This window comes from Barbus barbus (assembly GCF_936440315.1).
Source record: "Barbus barbus genome assembly, chromosome: 49".
Classification (NCBI taxonomy): domain Eukaryota; kingdom Metazoa; phylum Chordata; class Actinopteri; order Cypriniformes; family Cyprinidae; genus Barbus; species Barbus barbus.
In genome coordinates, this window is record NC_136727.1 from 13,579,891 (window position 1) to 13,605,287 (window position 25,397).

Here is a 25,397-nt window from a genome sequence, read left to right on the forward strand (position 1 = left end):
CCGAGATAAGCGACGGATTCACATCCCGGACTCAATATCAGATGCAAGTTTACCGCCACGACCCTCACAATCTGCCGGCTCAGTGCGCTTTAATTTTAATTTATAATAAACACCTCTCTGAGACCTGACAACACACCCACTTTTTCTGTCTTTGTTCATTCTGCCACATATTGTAACTGTAGATGAACTTTATTTTATTTAAACCTCCTCACCTGTAAATTTTAAATGAATCCATAATAGAGATTTAAATCGGAGTATTAAATTATGGCGCAAGAGGATTAAAGTTAATCTGTTTTAAATATAAAATAAATCCAGGATCAAAATGATGGTTTAAATATAAACCTGCTTATTTTTAAACAATGTTTAAAGTTTGGTGCAACAGAATTATTACATAAACCTTGATTTAATCTAGATTTAAACTTAATTCTTATTGGTGCAACCCACCCATTGACTTTTATTGCATGGACAAAACATTCTTCAAAATATCTTATTTTATTTTCCTCTCAGTTTGTCACATAAAGGCAGCTTTTTAGTTAAAATCAAGAACTGGAAACGCCATTTTATGTTGACGTCGAAGGTACCTAATAATTAATAATTATGGATTGCAGTTATTTATTTTTTTAGACCATTTTATTTGCATTATGAATGCATTCATTCAGCTTCATGTTGTTACAAATATCACCTTCCGTCTAGTCCGAATGCTATTTCCAGTGTGAATTTCATTGCAAGTTCCTGTCAAGCAACTCGGATTGACAGCAGGGACCAGCGCTGACTGGCGTCAAGCAGGCCAGACCCGCGACAACTTCTGCATCTGCGAAGGAGACAATTTTATTTGTGTAGCATCCGTTTGCATGCGCTTCTGCAAAAGCGTGGCAAAGCTTGGCATAAACACTGGGGGGGAGCGCCTATAGGAGTTAATGATAGTAGCAGTCACATACGGCAGCATCAGGCTTGCGTACGCGTGACAGCTTTACTGCCGTAGTCATCCGCCGCACCACGACACGGCGAGGATGTTTCTGCCGCTGCCAACGTTCCTCTCTCGCCTGCCAGAGCCTTCAATCTCCTCGCCGCTCTCTGTATTACATACTAACTCTCTCACTCTGTCTTCCCCCATCAGCACCACCGCCTCCCACCCAGAAAAACAGCAACCAGTCATCATCCGTGCCTGCATATATACGCAAACAAAAACAGACACCCTCGCACATATAGGCACGTTGAAATGATTAATTTCGTTTTAAAGGACATGTATGGGTATGGAAGCTGCATTTGAACTACCCAGCTGCCCCCAAACACTTCAATGCCATTCATTTGAATGGTCGCAGCTTGTTATACTTTGAGCAGAGGATCACTGGCAGTTCCTCATGGCTAGTCTACAGTACAGGACTGGCCAGACGTGGCTAACCCATATGGCTGTGGAAATCCATATGCTGCTGGTGCTAGGACTCTCCCTTTGGGGCTGTGCGGGAAGGTAAAACCCCAAAGGCTGGGCATCCTTTTGCCCCTCCTTCCTATCCTTCCCGCACCTCCTCTGAACCCTGGTGCTGCTCAGCCATTGTTCCAACAATCTGCCGTCACCTCCATCGTCCCCACACCTCAAGCGAAACGATCAATGAGCTAATGGCCACTAATTATTTTAGCCTCTGATCACCCTCCCTTTTACGTCAGTTTGATGTCGTTTCACTTTAAATTCATTTGTTTGCCAGCTACTGTTCTGCATAACGAATAGTTATTTGAATAGTTATTTCATTAGTTTGCTCTACAGATTGTGCAGTTTGTTGTTTTACTCTTCTAATCAATTTAGGATTTTCGTCTGGCAGACAAAAATCATGAGAAAATCCCTTAAACCGTACATTAGAGCCATATCTAGGGACCAGAATATTATAGAGATGTTGAAACCATATGCAGCTACCAAGCAACCACTTAGCAATGCAATTTAATTAAAACAACTGGCAGTGCACTAAAAATTTAAATATTTTTGTTTGGGGATTCGTTTGTCAGCTACTTTTCTACTTAATGTAGATTTAGCTGAAATGAGAAACCATGGAGTTTGAGAAAAAGTGCGCTTTTACGTTTCTAAACGATTGCACTTTCGTCTGGCGGACGAATCCCTTAGATTTACATTAGAGCTGTATCTAGGGACTAGAATATCATAGAAGTGTGGAGTGTTGTGGCTTTTTTGAATTGAGACAACAATACTTAGCAACCATTTAGTAATGTAGTTAAAAAATAATTTAATAATGTAATTCGTTTGCTCATTTGTTTGCCAGCTACTTTTCTGCTTAATAAATATTTATTTCAAACAGAGCCATTTGATCTGATTAACAGTTAGTACTACAAATCATGCAGTTTGTTGAGAAAAGATGCGTGTTTACTTTTCTAATCAATTGCACTTATGGTTTTCATCTGGCAAACGAAAAACTGGTGGCAAATCCGTTAGACTTACATTACAGCTGTATCTAGGGACCAGAATATCATAGAGACATGGATTTGGAGCTGTCTTTTGACTTGAGACAATACGCAACCATGAAAACACTTCATCAAATATTTTCAATGCAATAAAACATTTAGCAATGCACTATTAGCTTCAGTTCCATTTGTTTGCAAGCTTTTGTTCGGTTTTACGAGTATTTTTATTGCAACTAAACTGTTTCATTGGATTAACACAGTTTGCACTGTTAGCATGGATAATCCCTCAGATCATGCAGTTTGTTAAGAAAAAAGTGTGCTTTTACTTTTCAAATCAGTTGCATTTACAATATTTGTCTGGCAGACAAATGTAAAAACCTTTTTTTTTTTTTTTTTTTAAATTAGCATATTATGTCACAATCCTCTTCATCACATCATAGCCCGTCATAACCATTAATTAAGGCTTATCTTTGAATTAAATGTTTAACTAATATCAGTTAGTGAACAGTAACTTAATTTGAATGGCTCTTGTTTTGTTTCATTCTAGGAGGTCCTGCAGACAGTGCCTAAGTTCTGCTTCCCATTTGATGTCGAAAGGTAGGACGTCCTTCATGCTTCCGGAAAACAAGTTAATCGATGTGTGAATTGGGAAAATGAGGATGTTTGTTTATCCAACACGCATTCACACACACACAAGAGGCTGTCGTAAATAAATCACAGGGTGGAGCCGCACACCTCCTTTGCTTCTACTTCTGTTTCTAATGTCAGACCTTTCACTGAGAGGTCCGTAGAAATAAAGCACCTTTATAGAAATTAAGGGCTCCGCCCCCAGTAAACAATGTTTGTTTGCTTGTCTGTTCTAACTGGCATGATTGTAGACACGTCTCCTGAATAAATGTGTTCTTCTCACAGCGGTGTGTATGTGCGTGTGTTGGCTTGTTTGCTCTTGGAAATGAAAAATGGAAAGCTCTGTTGTATAGTTTATGTGCTGTGTGAGAAGTTCACTTCCTTCCAGCTGAAGCTTTGTTGCTGCCATCTAGTGGAGATAAACTACACTTTCACCCTTGGTTTAGTTTTTACAGCCTTAAATGTAATGTAAATTAAATTAGTGAATGCACGGAAATTTTTACAGCCTGTTATTAGTAACTTTTCAGAATTTTTACTCATATGAGAGTAAATTTGGCTTTTGAATGTGAAAATGCTCAAAGTTACAGACAATGTTTAAACACAGTGTTTCCATCAAATATAATTGAAGTTTATACTTTAATAATAAAGATTAATTAATTTTTTTCCCCTCTCTGTTTGGTGGGCTGCAGAGCGTCCCAGACTCAGGTGGGCCAGAACTTCACATTTGTGCTCACAGACATTGAGAGCAAGCAGAGGTTTGGTTTCTGTCGGCTGACGTCTGGCGGCAGGGTCTGCATCTGTTTGCTCAGGTAAGAGATCTTTATTGATGCTTTTTTATTCATTTATTTATTGCACTTTTTTAACTTTTGAAGTAAATTATTTTCTGGATTGCAATCATATTTTCATCTGCATGAATAATGGGAGATTTCACGCTCATAATACACTAGTAATATATCACAGAAATCAAGGGATTTGAAGCAAACAATACTTCACTTTAATGAAATAATAATAAGAATAAACAGACAGGAATGCCCTTTTTGTTTGTTTTTTACATCATAATATGATGGCAAATGCTTTCATATTTGCAGTCTGAGCTGTTCCACTGAGAATGGAAAGCTGGAGATTGAGGACTGCGTGTTACATAAACGATAAACCAGTGTATTTAATAATACAAATACATTTAGTAATTCAGAGCAGCTCAACTGGGAGATATCACATATTTTTTTCTCTCCGTCTACATGGTATTGATGGACAATCGCAGGTTTATCATTGTCATTATGAGCTCCTGTCGAGATCTCTCCTCCCACCCTGGCCAGGATGGCCTTTGTTTTTGTGTGTGTGTGTGTGTGTGTGTGTTTCTCTCTTTCTCTCCCCTCGTTATTCAGGCACAGAGGCATGCCGGAGACGGTTCACCAATAATTATGCATGAAGCCCTGCTGCCAATTAGCAAGAGTCTCCCCTGTCCCTTTCACTGAGTTTTACATGCTAATTCATTTGACATATGATGTATAAAATTCATTATGCATTCTGAGTAGTTTGCATGACTTCCTTCATTCATAATAAGAAATGCATTCAAAGTTTTGTTCCTTTTTTTTTTTTTTTTTTTTTTTAAGACCTCAGACTTGTTTTGTTTATGTCATATATTTGGAAAGAACATGGTCAAATGTAACAAAAGACCTAAAGAAAGTCCCCCCCCCCCTCTACAGATGGATAGGAAAATTTTATTATTTTAAGTGTATTTATTATAAAAATGTATGTATACATACGCGTGTGTGTGTGTGTGTATATATATATAGACGGTTGGCATGTTATGTAGATTTTAAAAATTATATATAATTTCTCTCTTTTCGATCTTCTAAGAACATAAATAACTTTATAAATTGTACAATTTTAGGTTTTTTGTTAGGGAGACTTTTTTCTTATTCACACACATTTACACTCTCTACCAGAATATAAAAGAAAAGTAATTAAAACAGTTTGTGTCCTTGTGATTGTTGAAGTGCTGGGACCGTAAAATTGTCACCTAAGCTTACATGAGGAAGTTGCCTAATGAGAGGGACAGTTTTATGTGGACAGCCCTTTGTAGCTTTGCAGGTTTAGCCCAGGCCAAATAGGCCAGGGTTCCTTCAGGCCAAACCACTTCAAAAACACAAGCGTTCCGTTTTACCCCACCCTCGCCTCCCATCCGGCCTTCGGTCACTCTGAGCGCATAGCCTTCGGACATATGCGAGACCCCAGATGAAATAGACCCCCTCTCACTCACGCTCTCTCGCCCGTTTTATTTGATGGCTGGGACCCGACTTGGCGTCTTCCTCAGACAGCAGAGGTTTTCTTCAGTTAGTGGCCATTTAGCGATATTTCTTTCCCTCTGCTGAACATAAAACTAAGGAAAAGTCTGGGTGTAATCGTATCTCATCTTGGGAAGGATACAAGGTGCAAGCTGACTTGCTTTTAAAGCTCCTAAATACCTCCAATGATTTAGGATGCATGTTGATTTAAGGGCCGATTAGGTCCTACAAGCGTATAAGGCCAGGCATGGAGTTTAAAACTTCAAAATAAATGCATAATATGACTTTAAACTGATTTATAGTGGAATTTTGAAATTTGAGACCACTAGTGAGATTTTTTTTATTTTTTTTTCTAAATCAGTAAAACACTTTTTTTTAATTATTATTTTTATAAAAAAATTATATAATCAGAATAAGTTTTAAAAATTAATTTTATGATTTTTCCACCCCTTTTGCTTTAATGACTGCAGCACTTTTCATTTTGATTAGTGACCTAGAAATAGTAAAGAGTGTTTAATTTTGTAATATTTTTATTAAAAAAAATATTTCCAGGTTTTAAATCCCTTATTTTCAGACTTTTCATTCTAAAAATAGATTAAAACCCAGCAGCTGTCTTGACCAAAGTTAAGTTTCGGCTCAGAAGTAGTACTCAAGTAGTTCACACTTAATTCTCGAAAACACAAATCTTTTCTAATCATGTCATGACCTACGCATTCTCTCATTCACTAGTGGTCAGTTTCTGTCTTTTTTTTTTTTTTTGCTGGCTATCAAACCATTTGCTGGAGCTTATCTGATGCTTCTGGCTGTGGAAGCAAGGAGCTCGAGTTTGTTAGGGATTGCCAGTAAGCCACAGATAAGTTGGTTTACTCTCCGAATAAACACGGCGCTAGAGAACCTAAAAGGGCCGTTGAGATTGGCTCGTCTCAGCACAGTTCAGCATGATGAATGTTCCTCTATCAGAGGATTTGCCGAATACAAACACATTTTTACTTACTAGCTGTGAAGAGATTGTGCTGGGGTGCTGTGCTCCCCTCTGCCTATTTATAAAAAGTTAAAACAAGAAGAAAAATTATGTGCTTCTGCTTTATGATTTAAAATAAAAAAAATTAATCGTGAAAGGTATTCCTCCCTGGATGTCTTCATAAACACAAGCCTGCTGTTTATAGAGCGGTGATTTATTTGACTTTAAAACAAAAGATTTACATGCTCTCATTTAAGAGTATAATGAGTGTTTGTGCTCTCTAAGACCTGCCGTGCCTTTCTGACAAGCAGAGGCTCCCATTTAAATCCCCTTCACATGTGAAAAATGAAGGATTATCATCCAGGAGTCTCGCATTTTAAACAAAGAGCGAGCGAGAGCGAGAGAGAGATAATGATTTTTCTTTGTTGTGCGATGCAGCTTGAGCAAGGTGTCGGTCGATTACGATATTTCAAACAACACGTCATGCTTACCAAAACACGATCATTTTTTTTTCTTTCTCATTCGTCTAGAAATTTGCATAGACGCGTTTAATTTGGAATAGTGTGACCTGGTTTACGAACGTCGTCGTACACGTCAAAATATTGGCATGTTAAGAGATGATTGTTTTAGGTTAATGGTCACCCAGACTTGAAAGTCTCATGCTTGAGCGCACATCCCTGGGAACTGCCGTACCACTGGCCCCTTATGGATTGGCAAATATGAAAATTTGCATTAGATACACTTAGTTGTGTTTTTTGTTGTCTGTTAATTCCAGTCTGCTGGAGAGCTCACTGACCCATGGAAGGATAAAAAGGGAAAAAAACTAAAAAACTGCTATGTGGTTCAACTGGGATCAGACGATAAGCTAGTTCTTCTTTCTTAAAAAGTACCGCATCTATTAATTCAAGCTGCTTCTTTTGCCAATTAAAGTAATCAAGCATTAGCGACAAACAAAAGTCGAAGTCCCGCGTTTGAAAAGAATAGCTGATGTAATCGCTCTCGGTTAAGTGTTAGATTTCAGACCGAGTCGAAATGCATGTTGTAATCACGCCTACATACCGGGAAAGAAAAAAGCCCACTAGCAGGCCGCATTTTTTTCACTAGATTGCATAACTAAATAAATGGTGTGTGTTCTTACAACCTTCAAGCCAAAACAACACATTGGCCACGTTCCATCTTTAAAGGCCTGTCAACTTTGCCAAGATTCTGTCAGGCGGCAACGCGCACAATGTTGCAGATACTCTTGGCTAGTCATTGTGCGATTAGTTAATACACATTGATAAGGTGTGAATTATTTCTTGTACTCCTGCTAGGAAATTAATTCTAGGGAGGAAAAAAAACAAAAAACGGTGACATATGTAGTACGACGATGAGGTTCAGGTTGTGCATCTGGGCGCAGCATGCTTGTAAACCATCCCATCCCTGGTTTATTACAGGCTACAGTGGACCACTCGTGTTTTTGTTGAAGAAACCAAATACTTTTATTTAGCCCGCTCCGTGGCTGGAATGTTTAAAATGCAAGTGTCAGCGAGTGCAAAGTATGTGATAATAAGGTTCACTGTAGCCAAAAATGCTCTAAAGCCAACCAGGTTAAAAGTCAAGGTGAGGAAGAATTGTCTGTGGTGGATTTGAGAAAATGATATCCACCCTTTTGACTGAGGCTACAGTGTTGTTTTATAGCTTTATCTTGTGAAGTGTTGTAATAAATAAATTAATGCGTTTTTTCTTCTCTTTTTTTTTTTTTGACAGCTATCTCCCATGGTTTGAGATTTATTATAAGCTGCTAAATTCCCTTGCAGACTACTTATCAAAACACCAGGTAAGTTAAGGGAAGTTTTCAACTTCTCTTCACATGGAAAAAATGAGCAGGTTTACAATACACAAGAATAAAAAGATTTACACAGAAATTTGCATTAAATCTTCAGTCATTTAAAACAGATAATTAATGTGATAATTTATTTAATAACAGATTTATGAACAATTTAGCACATTATCACATTTCATGCAGATTTTTCATGCAGTAACTTTAACCAGCTAGGTTAAAGTTACACATTTCTGAAAATTGTTTTATTATTTACACAAGAATATGCATTAAATGCTGCAATTTACACAGTAATTAATTGTTAATAAAACCGTTCTTAAATTATCACTTTTAATGCAAAATTTGAAATACTCTTACCCTTGGAAAAAAAGAGCAAAATTACAACACATAAGAATGAGTTTTTGAAAGGTTAACACAGACATTTGCATTAAATCTGATCGTTTATGTAAAACCATTTTTAAATACATTATTGCGTTTAAAGCAGATTTTTAAGAACAGCTCATTTGGAGTCTTCAAATTGTCCTCAATGAGCGCATATATATATATATATATATATATATATATATATATATATATTATTATATTTAATTTTTTTCTTATATGCCATTCCAAATTTCGCAGTTTATGCAAAAATGGTTTGCGATTTACACAAATTTGCATTAAATGCTATACTATAAATCGTTATGTAAATGTGTAAAATATGTAAAATCATTCATAAACATTTTTAAAATATCAAATTTAATGTTAATTTCTAAATAGACTACTTATCAAAGCATTAGATAAGTGAAAAGAAGTCTTCAACTTCACATGAAAAATAATTAGCAAAAATACATCCATTTATTAAATGTTTACACAAATTAATAAGTACATTAAATGTCACAATTTTTGTAAAATTAATGCACATTTTTAAATACCCGTGCAGATGAAAACGTTAGGAGACAAAACATAAATTAAGAGTTAAAATTTGAATATGTAAACAGATCAAACAGTATCTGTAGTAACTGTAAAAAAATAAAAAGTTTTCTCTGTGAGGTCACTGGCTGATTGCACCGTGCCGGACCCCCTATTGAGCTAACGGCTAATTCACAAATGGCATCAAAATTACTCATGTTCCTACCATCCAGCCTGTGAGCCAAAAGTGCCACTGCAAAGCAAAACTTGAGTGTTTTGTTTTGTGTAAAAACAAAAGAAAAAGAAAAACGTCATCTATAATCCGTCTCAGCGAAACAGGCACAGTTGGTTGGTTGCGCTTTGCTTTGCAGTGTTGTTGACATTTAACAGACCGAGCATCGAACAGGAAGTCAGTCCTTATGATATACGGGAAAACAAATTGTCAGGAAATACTGTGCCAAATCATTTTTTTTTCTGAAAGTTTCACAGCAGTAGGAGACGAAGAAAAGTTTGAATTAGGAAAAGGGGTTGAAATTATTAAGCTAACATCAAATGAAAAACAGAGTCTGTGTGGAGCCAGCGTCTAACTGAAGCGTTCGGAGTTTCTCTATCAGTCTGTTATCGTTCAGTTATGTGTAACGGAGCCGCTGAAAGAGAAGTGAGGAAGTCCAAGCCTCCTCTACACAAACAAATCATGGGCTGAGTACACTGGGAGTCACAGGGGTCGGGAATTAAGCCGTTAGATCCTCGGTGTCATCGACCCGTTCCATTACCAAAAGTATGCCTTTTAGTTTTCCCTCAGTCTTCACATTTCATTTTGTTCATTGTGTAGTACATTCTCTGTATGATTTTTATTTAAGGAATTTAGCAGATGCTTATTCAGTGCAACTTTCAAAAGTCATTTAGCTTCATTTATGAGACTGTAGCAGTCAACAGATGGTAAAACTGCAATTCAGAAAGTTTTCTTTTGGGAAAAGATACAAATAAACACAGTAAACATAATACAAACACATAAAAAGCCAGTAGAATATGTTTCTAAGCAGTAGGCACAGTGTATTGTTTAACTGTGCGATAATTTATCTACAATTGACTTTACAAACAATCGGCACCAAAATTTGCACTAAATATGAAAATCGATTTAGAAAGGATTTACATTATAAATGTGTACATTCGCATTGTTTATGACGATTTTATGTCAAAAATGTTTTTGGGGGGTACTATTTATTCAGACATTTGCGTTAAATGCAAATATTTATATCAGAAAGACATTTTTTGCTAATTATTAGATCAGAAATGTATGTAATATTTTTATTTGAATTTGATTTGTATCAGAGAATTTTAAATAAATTGTTTTTGCAAACAATTTAAACTGAAATTTGCATGAAATTTAAATAAAAATAAATGTGACAATTTAATTTAAAAATGGGCCTTATTCATGAAATGCGAACACAACAAATTCATAAAACTATTTTTAAATGCAGAAATTTTGATAAGAATGAACTTGCCCAGTGCTTTTTACAAACTATTTAGATAGACATTTGCATTGAATGTCAATATAAGAATGTTTTTGCTAATGTTTCAAGAATGAAACTATTTTAAAAGAATAATAATGAGAATATGTATTTATGTATACATGTTTATTTATTTATTTGCCAGTGTTTGGCAGCAGAGTAATAGACTAGTTAACTAAATCTGAAAAACAAAACTGAAACAATACAACAAGAAAAACTATTTTGGTACATGAAATAAATAAACATTACATGAAATAAAATATAAAAACTTCTTTATAGTAATTGCCAAGGCATCATTTCTGTTTTTAATTTTAGTTTAACTTGATGTACTAAAATAACTAAAACTGAAGCTGAAATAAAAAGTAAAAAAATAATAAAAATGTATGTAGACTAAAACAAAAAACAAACTAAAAATGACAAATATAAATAAATAAAAATAAAATAATTGCTCATATTGCAATAAGAACTGATTTTATATATATATATATATAATAAAATTGGACTTTTTTTTTTTTTCTTCCCTTACAAACTGTTAAAAAAACAACCCTGAACTCTAATACGCATAAATGAATTGTTTAAGCGAGTAAGCATGATCGGGTTGACTTTTGTCGTTGTATTCCAAGTGAGGCAGCTTTGACTGATGAGGAAGGACAAGAGCGCTGAAGGTTTATTGCGAGGGTAAATGAAGTGTTTCCTCAGGCTGTGTTACTGACCATGCGTGTGAGCATCCACGCTCTCGTGACAGCGACACACACACGCGCACACGCACACACACACACACACACACACACACGGCCATACATGCTGCAAGCTCTGGCCACACAGCTAATCTGGGAACTTGCTTACAAGGAAAGGGCAATCTAAATATGTGCCTAACTATTTGATGTTATAACGTGTTTTAACGGCAAAGGCATCGCTATTCTCCAGCAAGTTTGAGAGGGTAAATTGCACTCTTGTCATAAAAGCTCGTAAAAGCTCAGCGTTATCATCCTGAGGCCTGTTTTGTGGCAAAGCTTTTCTCCAATGGCTTCTTAAAGCCGCCCGCTCTGAGCAAGGACCTTTGGTTAATTACGAACAGCCAATGTTCGCCATAAATCATCCCCGGAATAATAAGCGTCTGCCGCAGCCTAGCTTACCGTCTCTTAACCTCAGGATCGCTCGTTAAATGTGTCAGTCGGATATATTTCTCTTCTGCAGACTGCTGTAGGAATACTTTACGCCGAGCACTTTAAATCATGGAAGCGCTTTGCTGTTCCGTTGTTTTTCTTTCGTGCTCCTTTGGTTGTGTTTTTTTAATTTGTTGGTTTTTCATATTTGCCTTTTTTGTCCTCACAGGAAGACGACTTGAACAACATGTTGGAAACGCTGCACAACCACCCCGTGCCAAAGCCGAATACGCCAGTGAATCTGAGTGTGGTAGGTGCTGGGGAGGACTGACGGTTTGTTTAGAAACAGAAGTGGGACCGCCGGCCTCTGGCTCTGATAGCAGACGCTGGACAGAGTTACACATGATCAACACTGCTGTGATTCATCAAACACCGCAGCAGCAATAGTGTAGATTCAACAACTGCCAGTCAATGACTATTTAGTCTGTCTGTCTATTGTTTAGTCATTCTATCTGTCTATCTGTCTGTCTGTCTGTCGTTCTATCTATCTATCTATCTATCTATCTATCTATCTATCTATCTATCTATCTATCTATCTATCTGTCTGTCTGTCTGTCTGTCTGTCTGTCTGTCTGTCTGTCTGTCTGTCTGTCTGTCTGTCTGTCTGTCTGTCTGTCTGTCTACCGTTCTGTCTATCGTTCTGTCTATCGTTCTGTCTACCGTTCTGTCTACCGTTCTGTCTACCGTTCTGTCTATCGTTCTGTCTATCGTTCTGTCTATCGTTCTGTCTACCGTTCTATCGTACTATATCTATCTATATCATTCTATCTATTGTTCTATCTATCTGTCTCTATCTATCTATCGATCTATCTATCGATCTATCGATCTATCGATCGTTCTATCGTTCTATCGTTCTATCTATATAAAGTTCTATCTACTGTTCTATCGTTCTATCTATCGTTCTGTCTCGTTCTGTCTGTCGTTTTATATTCATCTATCTATCTGTCTGTCTGTCTGTCATTCTATCTATCAATCGTTCTATTTATCTTTTTATCTATCGTTCTATCATTCTACTGGATCTATCATCATTCTGTCGTTCCATCTATTAATCATTTTATTAATCATTCTATTTATTAATCGTTCTTTCATTCTTTCTGTCCATCTGTCATTCTGTTGTTTCTTTCAGTCTGTAATTTTATCCTTCATTCTTTTACTCTGCATCTCATCCCATCCATCTGTCAATATTTTGCAGTCTATGTCAGTTTATTTTTTTTTATTTTTTTTACAGTCTGTCTATGTGTATGTCTGTTTGTCTGATCTCTCCATCTAATCCGTCTATATTCTTTCCTTCATTTTTGCAAGAGCAACCACTTACATTTTGCCAGTGGGCAAGTAGTGCAGGATCCAGGAAGCAGACAGTCGGTGAGTGGAGAGTGAGTGTGCTGAAGGGAGAGGGATGAAAAGAAAGAGAGAGAGAGAGAGAGAAAGGGGCAGTTCTGAAATTTGGAGCCGCTGCCCTAATCGCATGGGAGACAGCTCTCCAATTTTGCCAAATAAACCAGCTCTATTCTTTTTTAAAAAATATGGCAAAAAACCCATCCTGGTTTTTTTTTGTTTGTTTGTTTTTTTTTCTTTTCTGGAAAACAATCAAACTTGCTAAATGATTCATGCTCTTCCACACTGCTGTATTCTCTTTTCAAATATCAAAAGTTTTTTTTTAATTAAAAGCAAAAGGCAATTATGCTCAAGAAATCTCCTTGAAGCTCTGCCTATTAGCCTACATTTATCTTTTATTTAAATATGGAAAAAAAAAAAAACACTGCACCCTTGAATATCTACTCAAGAACATTGCATTAAAACATCATCCGGTGTTTTTTATTTAAGCTGTAATATTTTAATATCACACTTTAATATTATGTTCTGACTGTAATTTTTATATTTTTGTTCTTTACATTCACTGGATGTCATATAGTTATAAATTAATTAATATAATTAAACAATTAATAAACTCTGCATTATAAAACTAGTTACTGATATATATTTAAAATGTTATGTTTTATATTAACGTAACAATCATATATTGAATAAATCTACACACTACATTAAAGTAAGTTGACTCTAATGAACTTGACATCAATAGTTATAAAGCTTGCTGTTGCTCAGGATTAGTTATCAACAATTTGCCCTTAGCTTGTAATCTAAAAGCCCATCAGGTCATCCAAAGGGGTTTCTTGGAATTGTCTGTACCATCTCCCAGCAGGTGGTGGGTTCACTAATCACCGACATGTTCCTCTTTAACTTCTCTGAAGTTAAAATGATTGGCAACGTGAAATGTTTGTTCGCTATTGGAATTTGGGAAGAGGGTCTTGGTGATAGGAGAGGTTTCCATCAACACTGTGTGGGCAGTAATGTTTAAATCCGATATGTGTGTGTTGGGGAGTGGTGTTGGGTGCAGGGTCTGGGATTCTGATCACACTACAGGGAGCAGCAGACAGAGCGCGGTGATAACAAGCACTCTGATAATGTGTGATTTTTATAAACACGGCTGCAAAGTGTTGGCCACCGCCAGCTGGAACTGCAGTCCACGACACGGAGGGCAATCAGCTGCTCGGTATGGGAAAATAAACACATGTCAGCACATGAAGAAGAGAACTTGGTCAATCTGCTTTATTGATATCTTCAAACTGTTTATATTTGTGCGATTATAGCAAAAGCACTCTAGACACACACACAGAGTGCAGATAAATTGTTTCTGACATTGTACAGCACTTGGTTCGATTGCTGGAGTCATGTGATCACAGCATCCAAGATTAATATTTTAAAGCGGCTTTGAGTATTAGAGGATGCTAGTCGCACTTTGTATTTGTTTGTGGAACATACGCAAAGGCAGCAAAAGTTGAACCTATGTGTGGAGCAACAGATGGGTACTCTTTACACATGACAACTCGCGACCCAGCCTTGGGAAAGAGCAGAGCGCGCCACACAAGCAAACAAAAGTGCTAAAGTTAGCAGGCAGCGTGGGATCTTTGCTTTGGAGCCTCTTTGATCCAGACATTAAACTTGCTCGCCTGTTCAAACGTACGCCTGGCAGACCCCTCTGATACTGTCAGAACAGAGCAGTTGGCTTTTGTACCTTAATAAAGACTTTCTCTCCGATGCGGGGAGCCTCCTCCGGTAGTGTCCACAGGGGATCGGCGTTTGTTGACTTCATGTATCCGTATCTGTTGTCTGTATGTATGATGTTAACAAGCGCTGACATAGTTCAGGCCGATCACGGTTTATTTATTGGTTGTGGAACAGACAGTATGTTGGAGGTTCTATAAACACTAAATACTGGAAGGTTGTGTAATGGTGACCTTATCTTCATATTTTCTTGTCTGTTTTCTGCAGCATTCACACTTCATAGCTCCTGATATTATTGGACTCCCCACCATACCTGAAAGTGTGAGTATGTCACAAATACAGAGGCCTCAAATTTAAACCACACTTAATGTATGAGTGTCATTGCACTATATATCAGAGCAATTGATTATTAGTGAAACAAAGCAAAACGTAAAACAAAATATAAAAACAGAACATTAAAACAAACCACGAAGCAAAACAAAATCTAAAACAAAATATTAAAAACATGAAACAAAACAAAACATAAAACAAATAAAAAATGAAACAATACTAAATATAAAATAAAGCATTGAACTAAAACACAGAATATGAAGCAAAACAAAAGATTAAGAAATATAAAGCATAAAAACAGAACATTAAAACAATATATGACACGAAACAAAACATAAAACAAATTAAAAATTAAACAATAAAAAAATTAAACAGAACATGAAGCAAAACAAAACATGAAACAAAAATAAAAACATTAAAACAAAACATGAAACAAAACATTAAAAACATGCAACAAAACAAATTATAAAACAAAATGTTGAATCATAACATAAAGCATGAAGCAAAATAAAATGTAAAACAAAACATGAAACAAAAAATTAAACAAAACACAAAAAATAAAATGAAAAATAAAACATGAGACAAAATATATAATGAAATTGAATAAAATATTGACTGTGATGGCAATCAAACATTAAGTGTGACTTGTGTAAATACCATAATTTCTCTAAATCAACCATATTTTTTCCTCCTTCTAGAGAAATTTAACAGAGTACTTTGTAGCAGTGGATGTGAACAACATGTTGCACCTCTACGCCAGCATGCTACATGAGCGACGCATCATCATTACCTCTAGCAAGCTTAGCACTGTGAGTTTCTGCTGTCATTCTTATTTACACATCAGACAGCTTTCATGTTACTTAAAATATTAATATACATAGCATTATACATTTATACAATACATTTAAAATGAGTCTTTTGGGAACCACCAGGATTATTTTTGTATATACATAAATGTGTTTTTAATTTGTTTCTAATTAGCATAGTATGTGATGGACGTATTTATTTTTTGCTCCCAGGGCTTGAAACTTTTCACACCATTGGAAAGACATTCATAGACATTATTATGTAGATCTTATTACACTCCCTGCTCTCTAGGGCTACATATTGCCAAGTACCTCATGATACGTTGCACATCATAATAAGTTATTTAGATGACCTGCTTCTCATTAATTAAACGGTAAGAAAGAAAACATTTATACAATAAACTCAAAAATTAATGCACACTGATTCGGTTCTCTCTGTTTTGCCATTTTTTGGGGTGTTTCTCTGGGCTGAAGTCTGTTAGCTTTAAATTATCACTTATTGGATCCCTGACTCTTCCACATATTTTCTGCCTGGCTCTTCTTGCCTGAAAAAGGGAGTGGGCGCTTATCGCACGGGGGCGGACGATGGTCCAAACTTTCACGACAGCCGGTGTAGAAGCGGCGAGTGATGTCATTCGCTCCTTATCTCTCTCCAATTCCCCCCCGGAGCATCTGCGGTGCGCTCGCCGACAGTGTCGGAACAGAGGGGCTCACCTCAGACCCTCTGACTCTGGAGGAGGCTGTCAGAATGACCCTATCCGTGGAGTATTTCACTCCTCCGGGCTGCCGCCTTCATTCCGTGTGCTCACTGACACGAGGGGTTAGAATGTGCAAATCATTAGTCTCTTGGGTAAATTGTTTTTTTTTTTTACTCTCCCACAACTTGATTTACTGTTTTGCAAGATGGGAGCGTGAGCGACCTTGAGTTTATGAAACTAATATGCCAAAAGAGTTACTATGAAGACTAGTGATATTAAGGTTCCACCTCAGCGAAGACTTTCATCATCTCAAATCCAAAAACCATCCGTTGTCTTCTCAAGAGCTTTGGGAGTTCCAAGCAACTATAGGAAGACACACATGGTCAATTTTGCAAAGAATTTGTAGACGCAAGTGTAGACAAATGGCCAATTTCCTGAATTGTTCAGAGAGGGCATATGACAGTGGCCACGGTGTGGTCAGCCTACTACTACCGTTTCTCCAGCGAGCCAACGGGATAAAGACAGCGAAGGAAAGAGGAAGAGAGTGAATGCATTATGCATGCTGTCAGCGGACCCTGAGTGTTCAGGCCCCTAGTGAACCTGCTGTGTCAGTCTAGCAGAACATAGCCGCACACTTGCCTGTATTAGAAAGCAAAAGAATAAGTCATGATCTAACAACAATGCATCAGTTGACTTATTGCTGTTTTGTGACCAGAGGTAAGGAGTGTACCGCTGTTTTAAAACCATGTCGCAGACTCCGGGAGGCAGCCGCCCATGCAGTCTTGTCATATGCCAGTATAATTGTGCTGCATCAGGATCCCTCTAACTAGTCAACTGGGAGGCCCTGGTGCGTTTCATCTGCGAGACCCCCTCGGCCGACCCCGAGTCTTGACAGCCGCCTTCTCATCATGCTGTCAGTGGTATGCTAACAAGACCCGATCCCGTCTTGGCCTGTGGTGCTAGCCACTGAGGTTCCTTTCGGCCTCACACGCTCCGCTTTTTTTTAAAATCTACTCAGCAATGCCGTCTTATTTTCGCTCCTTCTTCAAGCATCTCTCTTACCACACCTTTAATAGACATTTTATCTTCCTCCGGCACTTCCTGTTCTCTTCTTTGTGGTATCGTGTTGCAGTGGGAGATGGATTAGTGGTGTTTGGCGCCCTGCGCCCTACCTCTACCTTTTCTTTTTTTAATGCCACCTCCTTGTTAGCGATACACCTGTGTCGGCGCCCTGCTCGGAGCCGTGCGTTTGTCAACAGGAGGGGAGAGCGAGGCTTGGTAATTGGGAAACAAGGAGAAGGCCAGGGGAGAGAAGTCTCGCAGGTAGCAGGAGTCAGCGCAGACTGCGGTGCTGTCACCCTTGTCAGGGGGAATCGCACCTCTAGTCTCCAGTCTGCCCCAATCACAGATTCCACTGTGAGCTTTGTTGTGCTTATCAAAGAATGGGACTTTTTTTTTTTTTGGTCTTTGTCTATTTTTGGAGAAGTTGCCATGGATATTTTTGAACCCCAGCTTCTGCCTAGATGTAGGGAATATGTTCGTCAACTTGTTTACATAGACAGGGCTCACTGGAAAGATGGTACAAAGCATATCTTTATACTTCATCTGTGGAATATATCTCAGCAAGGCAAAATGGTACAAATGTACTCCTAGAGATGAGTGTGAATGTGGTTTGATTGTGAAGTGAGAGTTCTGTGACTGTCACCTGATTGGGCAAATCCCAAGTTCACTGAACCAAGACAGCAAGATCCTTCTTTTTCCTTTCCTCTCAAGAGAAATTTGTTGGTCTATTTCAGGGCTTCTAGTGTGCTGCTTAGCAGTAAAACATTGTGTTGCGGATCTTGTTAGAGTCTTTCAACTTTTGCCTTGTCATTTTTTAATAAACAGGAGTTTAATTAATTTTTTAACAAATCAGCTCAACCTTGAGTGTCAGGAATTGTATGATTTCTTAAAGAAAATGTTATGGTATTATTAATATAATATTTTTTATATACTGGCCAGTATATGGTAACTACATGGCCTAAGGTTAGGTTAAAGTCCGGGACACACCAAGCTGTCTTCAAAGCACTAGCTGCAACAAAAACTGACGGTGTTGTCACCTCGGGTCGGCAGAGTCTGGATCAAAAAGCTGTGCTTGAACACAGCCGACTGCAAACTAGCGGGTGCGTTCTGCACCTGCGTGAGAAGAATTAGCTGTCTATATCAGCAGCTATTGATAGTATATATTCATTATTTAAAAAGAGAAACAAGGATATAAGAGATCTACGCAGATATACGAAATGTAAACCTATTTTGAATATCAGTTATGTTGGTAACGTTCTTCATTTTAAGCAGCTCATGTTGTTAGGAAAAATTTGCATATTGGAATGGTTGGGAAATATCATGTAACATTAGAACAGCTTTCTGCCTGTGCCGCCTTCATTTACTTGCCCGTTTTCATCACTGTTGCTTTAATTCTCCGGCACTGACTCCTTCTCTAAACTGAACATCCAATCATACCCCTTTTCCACCAAGGCAGTTTCAGTGCTGGTTCGGAGCCAGAGCCTAGTTTCAAACCGGTTCTTTGTTTTTCGACACCCAAAGCACCAGCTCCAAACCAGGAAAAGCGGTTCGTAAGTAGCACCAAAACATTGCTGGGCTAGAAGGAAGAACCGCTTGCGTCAGGGGCTGGGGGCGGGGTTACCGTAACCAACAAGACGAACAGAAACTTTGGACCGCCATATTTGAAATAGCAGCTAAACGCGAACACGTTTGATTCGTACCTAGTTATTACCCAGAGCTAGTCTATCACTAGTATTTGCATACGATAACGGTTTCATTTAGGCATTTTTTTTTAGAGAGATTTATCCTCAAAAAGTGTCTTAATGAAACCGTTGTAGAACAGACATTGCATTTGTTGGTTTTCATGTAAAGACCCCTTTTCATGAAATGATTGTTTCATGTGCTCTTTGGGATTCTTTAGAATGGCATTATGGTTTTTTTTTTTTGGTCTATTATATTTCCAAAGACTGATTCCTTTGTATAATAGAGAAGACCCCCACTTAACACGTCCCCAGCACACTCATTACCGCTAACGGCAGCGGTAGCTCACAGGTCTTGGCATGATCCAGCCCCGCATCCAAACAAACCGTAATCCAGCATTTGTTTTTGCAGATGACTTCTTCATTTAAAGGAATATCAAGCATACCTTGCCTTTTGTCGCCATTTGGCTTTCTTTTCATTTGGCATGTCTTCATTAATTATTCATAAGACCGCCAAATATTTTATTAGGAGCAGCACTCCAACAGTGCATTGTGGGTACAACTGGAGATTCAATGGCAGCGATACAGTTATTCTGAACTTTCTCTTTAATTGTCACAGAAAGGAGGTCATGAGTGATTTTCTTGCAGGATCGCGTACGCTGTGGTGAATCCCTCGTTTGCGAGCAAAACAGCTCGTGTGGGAAAAATATCAAGAGTTAATTTGTTTTTGAATTCCACCTTTTAATGTTTATCTAGGTTTTGCCACCTCCTTTTCATGCCCTCGTCTTTGAAAGAAGATGGCACGGCTTCACTTTCAAGTCAGGAATAAATCAAGCCAATTGGGCTTGTCTGCGGACATTGTTGAATTAATTGGAATGCGCCATTAGGCTTTTTTACTCATCTCTACATGGTACGGAAGGGTTCCCCTCTAAGAAACTAGACGACAGTCTGTTCGCACAGTCAAAGAAAAGTGTTTCTTTGCAGTGCGATGACCTCTCAGCATGATTCATTTATTGGACCTTGAGATAAAGGGATCTCGAACAGAACGGGTCTCAAAGCTTTGATATCAACCAAACTTCAGTTGGTGAGAAATGCCATAAATATTCATTTTTTTCTTCTAAATTGCCCGGACGAAATTAGATCTGTCACAACTAATGCTTTTCCTTTCTTTTCAGAGAACTGCACAACAAATTTGCATATGTTATAATGCACGGCACTAAATTACTGTTAATTAAAGCTGAGCTATTTCTTGACTCGATAGGTCACGTCTTATCCAGAGCAGTTGTGTTCGACCACAATGTCACAGAACTCAACAACAACAACACTCACCCATCACGGACGTATACAGAAGTGATTCGGGATTAAAGCTGAGCTCTTTGAAACTAGCTTTTGTACCACGGCCAAGCTTGGTTGGTTTCGGTGGTCAATTGTGATATTGTGTGTGTCAGTGAGCAGGGGGGTCTCTTGATACTTCCGAGCCATGGTTCACACATTACTGGAAGCTCCAATTGTCAAGACCCTTCTTCCAGCCCCTACTCCCCATGGTATTCCAACAGCTCACAGTCTCTCTTGGCTAACTCATGTTTCATTCTTTGGCAATTTGCCCTAATGAAGTCCCAGAGGAGCCTTCAGACCTCTGTTCTTTTTCCATATTTAATCATGTTATTTTAATCTGGAAGATGAGGAAGTTCCAGCGTGTGCGCGTGTGCCACACAGGTCATTACAACTGCTAGGTAGCCATGAGGGGGAATCAGGGTGTGGTGAGGGGTCGCTTGGGTGTTCACTCATTAAACATCCACACCAGCGTCGTAATTAAGTGCTCGCTTCTTGTAGAGTCTGATTATTTACTGTGTGTGTGTATAACAGTAATAAAGCATCATTAATTTTGTACCGCCGCTACACATTTGACACCTTGTGCTTTGGTGTATTTTTAGGCCCTCGATTGATGCCCTGATTTTGGGTTTGAACCTGCGCATTTAACATCAGAAAAGCAAAAAACAAAAGCGCGTGTTTAAACGGCTTGTGATGTTTAGATAAAACAAGTAACTGTCTAATGCTGCCTGCTCTCCTGGCCCACAATAAACGCAATCCCCTTAAGCATAACATATTAAACGGTGACATATGAAGGAGCTCACATGTCTGTTTTTTTTTTCTTGTCGTAGTTAACTGCATGCGTGCAAGGGTCCACCGCCATGCTCTACCCTATGAACTGGCAGCACATCTTCATCCCTGTACTTCCTCCTCACCTGCTGGATTACTGCTGGTAAGAGCCATGCTGGTCTCTCACACTTTCACAAATGTCTCATTTATATCTCACTCAAGCTTGGGCTGTGCTGCTTTCTGAGCTTTAGAAAGAGCTTTTTTCTGAGCTGATTTTGTGCTTTAGGCATTTTGAGTGAGTTTATCAAGCTTTTACATTGATGTTTGCTTTGATAAGTCTGAATAATTCATTTATTTGTATATTTATTTATTTATTGTAGATTAAATGTTTTAAATAAATGTTCTGTATCCATCCATCTCTCCATCCATCCAATACACACAAAATATTTTTTAATCTGTATATATAATTTATTATTATTATAAGTATGTAAATTTATAAAGTGTATATATATATATATATATATATATATATATATATATATATATATATATATATATATATAAATATAAATAAATAAATAAATAAATAAAACATGTGTATGTGTATATATAAAGTATGTGTATATGTATGTATGTATGTGTATATATGAGTTCATTTGCAAGAACCGATAAACGCCACTTGAATGAGCTGAGTGCCGTACATTATTCTCCACATATAGCTCGATCTGAACCCTAAGCACGTTTTGTCAAAAAAGCCAGTATTTTCCACTTTCAAGACATCGCAAGTTCATGTTTTACTGCAGAAGCCGACAAGCTCCCTTGTTGTTTTTGAACAAAATGAACAAGTTCATTTTAGCGCATTAGTGCGCTGTATTCAGGTCAGGTGACAAGGCTACTTTCATTTTGAAAAGACGTGCTAGCTGAGAGCAGTTTCATCAAAGCTGACTAAAAGTGATCGAGGATGGATAATTTTGACGAACTTGATGAACCTGTGATATCTTCAAGGCAAAAAAGGAAAATAAAAGCTGAAACGTTTTAATGGATCCTTGCGAAAGCAGCGCATGGTGAGGGAAAAGCTCTGTGTATTGCGTGTAATCACATCCATAATCTATGATCACAACAACAACAATGTTTGTCAGGCATCTACATTGTCATCTGAGGAAATTACAAAGATTAAACAAGTTTTTTTTTTAAACTCTAAAACATGAAATGTGGAGTTATCTGCTTTTGCTATAAAACTAACTTTTAATATGTAAAAAAAAAATACTTTCAATGAACTTTAATTTTTTTAATTACCTGTATTTGTTTAAGTTATTATTACTTAATCAAAACAACCCAACTGCAGTTTTAGTGATATTACCTGGAATGTGCAATAAAAAAAAACGTGATTTCTGAAAAAAATAAATAAAAATGGAGTTATCGGTGTGTGTGCGTATGTATGCATGCATGCATGTATATATGTATGCATGGGTATATGTATGCATGGGTATATGTATGCATGGGTATATGTGGGTATATGTATGCATGCGTATATGTGTATGTGTGTGTATATATTAATACAATTTAAATATGAATTACAATTTTAAATAATGTATAAATATGTAAATTGTCCCTTAAAATAAAAAATTCCCTTAAACTAAAAAAATATTTAAGTACAGGAAAATTAAATGGTCAGACTTCTGTTAATCGGCCAAGCAGGTACATTCTCAAAATTCGGCCAAACTTTAGGCCATTAATTGCCCTGTCCGATATATCGGCCCATCAATAGCATGGAGCTTCTGAACATGCAGTACTACTTTCTGAAATACCCCTCATTCTAATGAATATCTTTCACCATGTCTGCGATCTCAAAGAGTTTATGAAGGACATGATTTATTAGCACTAATGCCACCGCACCAAGTCCAGCATGCAAGCTTTTTTCTCCTTTCACCGATCAGGAACATATACGGCTTGAGAGGCAGACTGATTTCAGTATGCTGACTGTGGGCTAAAACCGTGACCACACTCTTAACTTACAGCCCTGCTCTATAGCTACCAGAACACCCTATACCCTTAAATTGACGGACTTGTGCTGCCATGCTTGACACCAGAGCTCCTCAGAAAATATTTGTGGTCCTTGATATAAATACAGCTTTAAGAGTAGCGCTGCTTTCCAGTCCAGAACAGACATCCGAGTCGATTTATCATATTTTAGCTATCTAATTATACAAAAAAAGCATTATCATATTATAAGACTGTGCATCGCTCATAATGAGCGCTATTCGAAATGATGGGAATTAGGCTGACATAACAAAGTTACACTCACGGACAACAATGACGTGACGGGGCTCACCCCGTGCATGTGCGTGCGCGTCTGCATGTCAGTGTGCCTGCATGTCAGTTAAATCCGTGGCCTTAACAGATGCAGGGAGGGAGACTGCAGCTTATTAGCCACATAACCTGATTGAGCGAGCACTGTAACGGCTACCCAAACCTATCTAATTACACGGCCCTGCCTCGCCCCGCTCAAAAGTGACGCTCGCCAATTACACTAATCACCTTCAGCACTCAAAAGAACTCGTTCCGGGAAACGGCCGAGAACGCTATTAAAGTTTCGCTTGTGATGCATGTCAATTTACGGCGATCCTTGTTTGTTATTATTTGCTTCTGGTGTTATATTTGTTCTGTGTTACTTTTTGGAATTATTAGTATTTTTAAAATACAAGAAAGCATTTTTATTTTGCTAATGACTGTGGTTTGTCTCTGTTTCCAGTGCGCCCATGCCATATTTGGTCGGAGTTCATCTCAGCCTTTTAGAGGTACGTCACATAAATCCACTGTCAGCAGCCTAAAATGTTTTATGAAACGTTTGATCAGAAGCACTACTGCTACCAGTCGCAGCTTCCGATATTACATAAACCATCGTTATTTATTTACTTTTTCACTCCGGGTCACTTAAAACAAGCCGTCCCTCTGGATTCAAACCATCTGAGATGCTAATAACGCCCATCTACTTTGATGCATCATCACCGAGCGCGGGGAAACCTACAAAAATTGACACATTGTTTTTTTTTGCTTTTCATCTCCCGGGCGCCCATGAGAAATGAAAGAGCCGGAGAAACAAAGAGATGGTGCGTTCGGTTATTGAGAAATGGCATGTTGGTTGGAGGTAGACCTATAGCTTCACGCGCAGATCTGATAGCGCTGACAGTTGCGGCGGTGCTGGTGTTTATCACACGTTCACCCGCTGACAGTCCCCCCTCCAACCCTCCCTCCCCATTCCGGCTACACGTAATTAGACCAAATCAGCACACGGGCCGCCGTAGCAGCGACTGTCAAAAATGACAAACCAGAAATTTTTTACACACTTGGCTGTTTCCCCCACCTGCACTGGAGGAATAATTATTGGATTTGACGCCACTACCGTGACTACCATTGTGTGGAAGCATTACACCTCTCAACACAGTGGTGCTTCATTCAACGTGCCTGAATAGTTTTATCATTTGGTTAGGCATTATGCATATATTTCATTGTTAAAATAGTTGCAACACTTGTCACAAATAAATACAAAACATATAATGAAATAACAAATGTGTGTGTGTGTGTACACACACGCACATTTTTTATTTCATTATGTTTCATTACACACACACACACACACACACACACATATATATATATATATATATATATATATATAGTGTTTTTTTTTATTTATTATTGATGACCGATTTCAGTAATATATATTTTTTTGACTTTTCAAGAATGATTCTGTGAACCTTTGTGGCTGCATATATGAATTTGGAGTAGGTTTGTTTTATTTTAGAGAAAATAACTCAAACTTCATCAGGTTTCATTTATGAGAATCTGGTTTTTGTTAACGCAATCTATTTAAGTCTTGTCTGCTTAGTCTTTACCTATAGGTTTTGACATTGTTGAAGGAAAAACTATTTAAATAATGTGCTCTGAATTTGTTTAGAATTTAACACTGAAAATTTATTTTAGCCT

At 37.8% G+C, this 25,397-nt stretch overlaps 1 protein-coding gene across 3 annotated transcripts in view; it reads left to right on the forward strand.

Moving 5' to 3' along the window:
* Positions 1 to 25,397, forward strand: part of LOC306867728 (DENN domain-containing protein 1B-like) — a 114,315-nt gene that overhangs the window by 52,742 nt on the left and 36,176 nt on the right. The window contains exons 4-12 of one of the 3 annotated variants that reach the window (XM_079413566.1): positions 2,954 to 3,003; positions 3,723 to 3,842; positions 8,032 to 8,101; positions 11,842 to 11,922; positions 12,975 to 13,034; positions 15,003 to 15,056; positions 15,764 to 15,874; positions 21,473 to 21,573; positions 24,163 to 24,208. In XM_079413566.1, the coding sequence (XP_079269692.1) occupies positions 2,954 to 3,003; positions 3,723 to 3,842; positions 8,032 to 8,101; positions 11,842 to 11,922; positions 12,975 to 13,034; positions 15,003 to 15,056; positions 15,764 to 15,874; positions 21,473 to 21,573; positions 24,163 to 24,208 (693 nt within the window). The remainder of the gene's footprint in view (positions 1 to 2,953; positions 3,004 to 3,722; positions 3,843 to 8,031; positions 8,102 to 11,841; positions 11,923 to 12,974; positions 13,035 to 15,002; positions 15,057 to 15,763; positions 15,875 to 21,472; positions 21,574 to 24,162; positions 24,209 to 25,397) is intronic. The other 2 variants (XM_079413567.1, XM_079413568.1) reach the window with 2 other exon arrangements.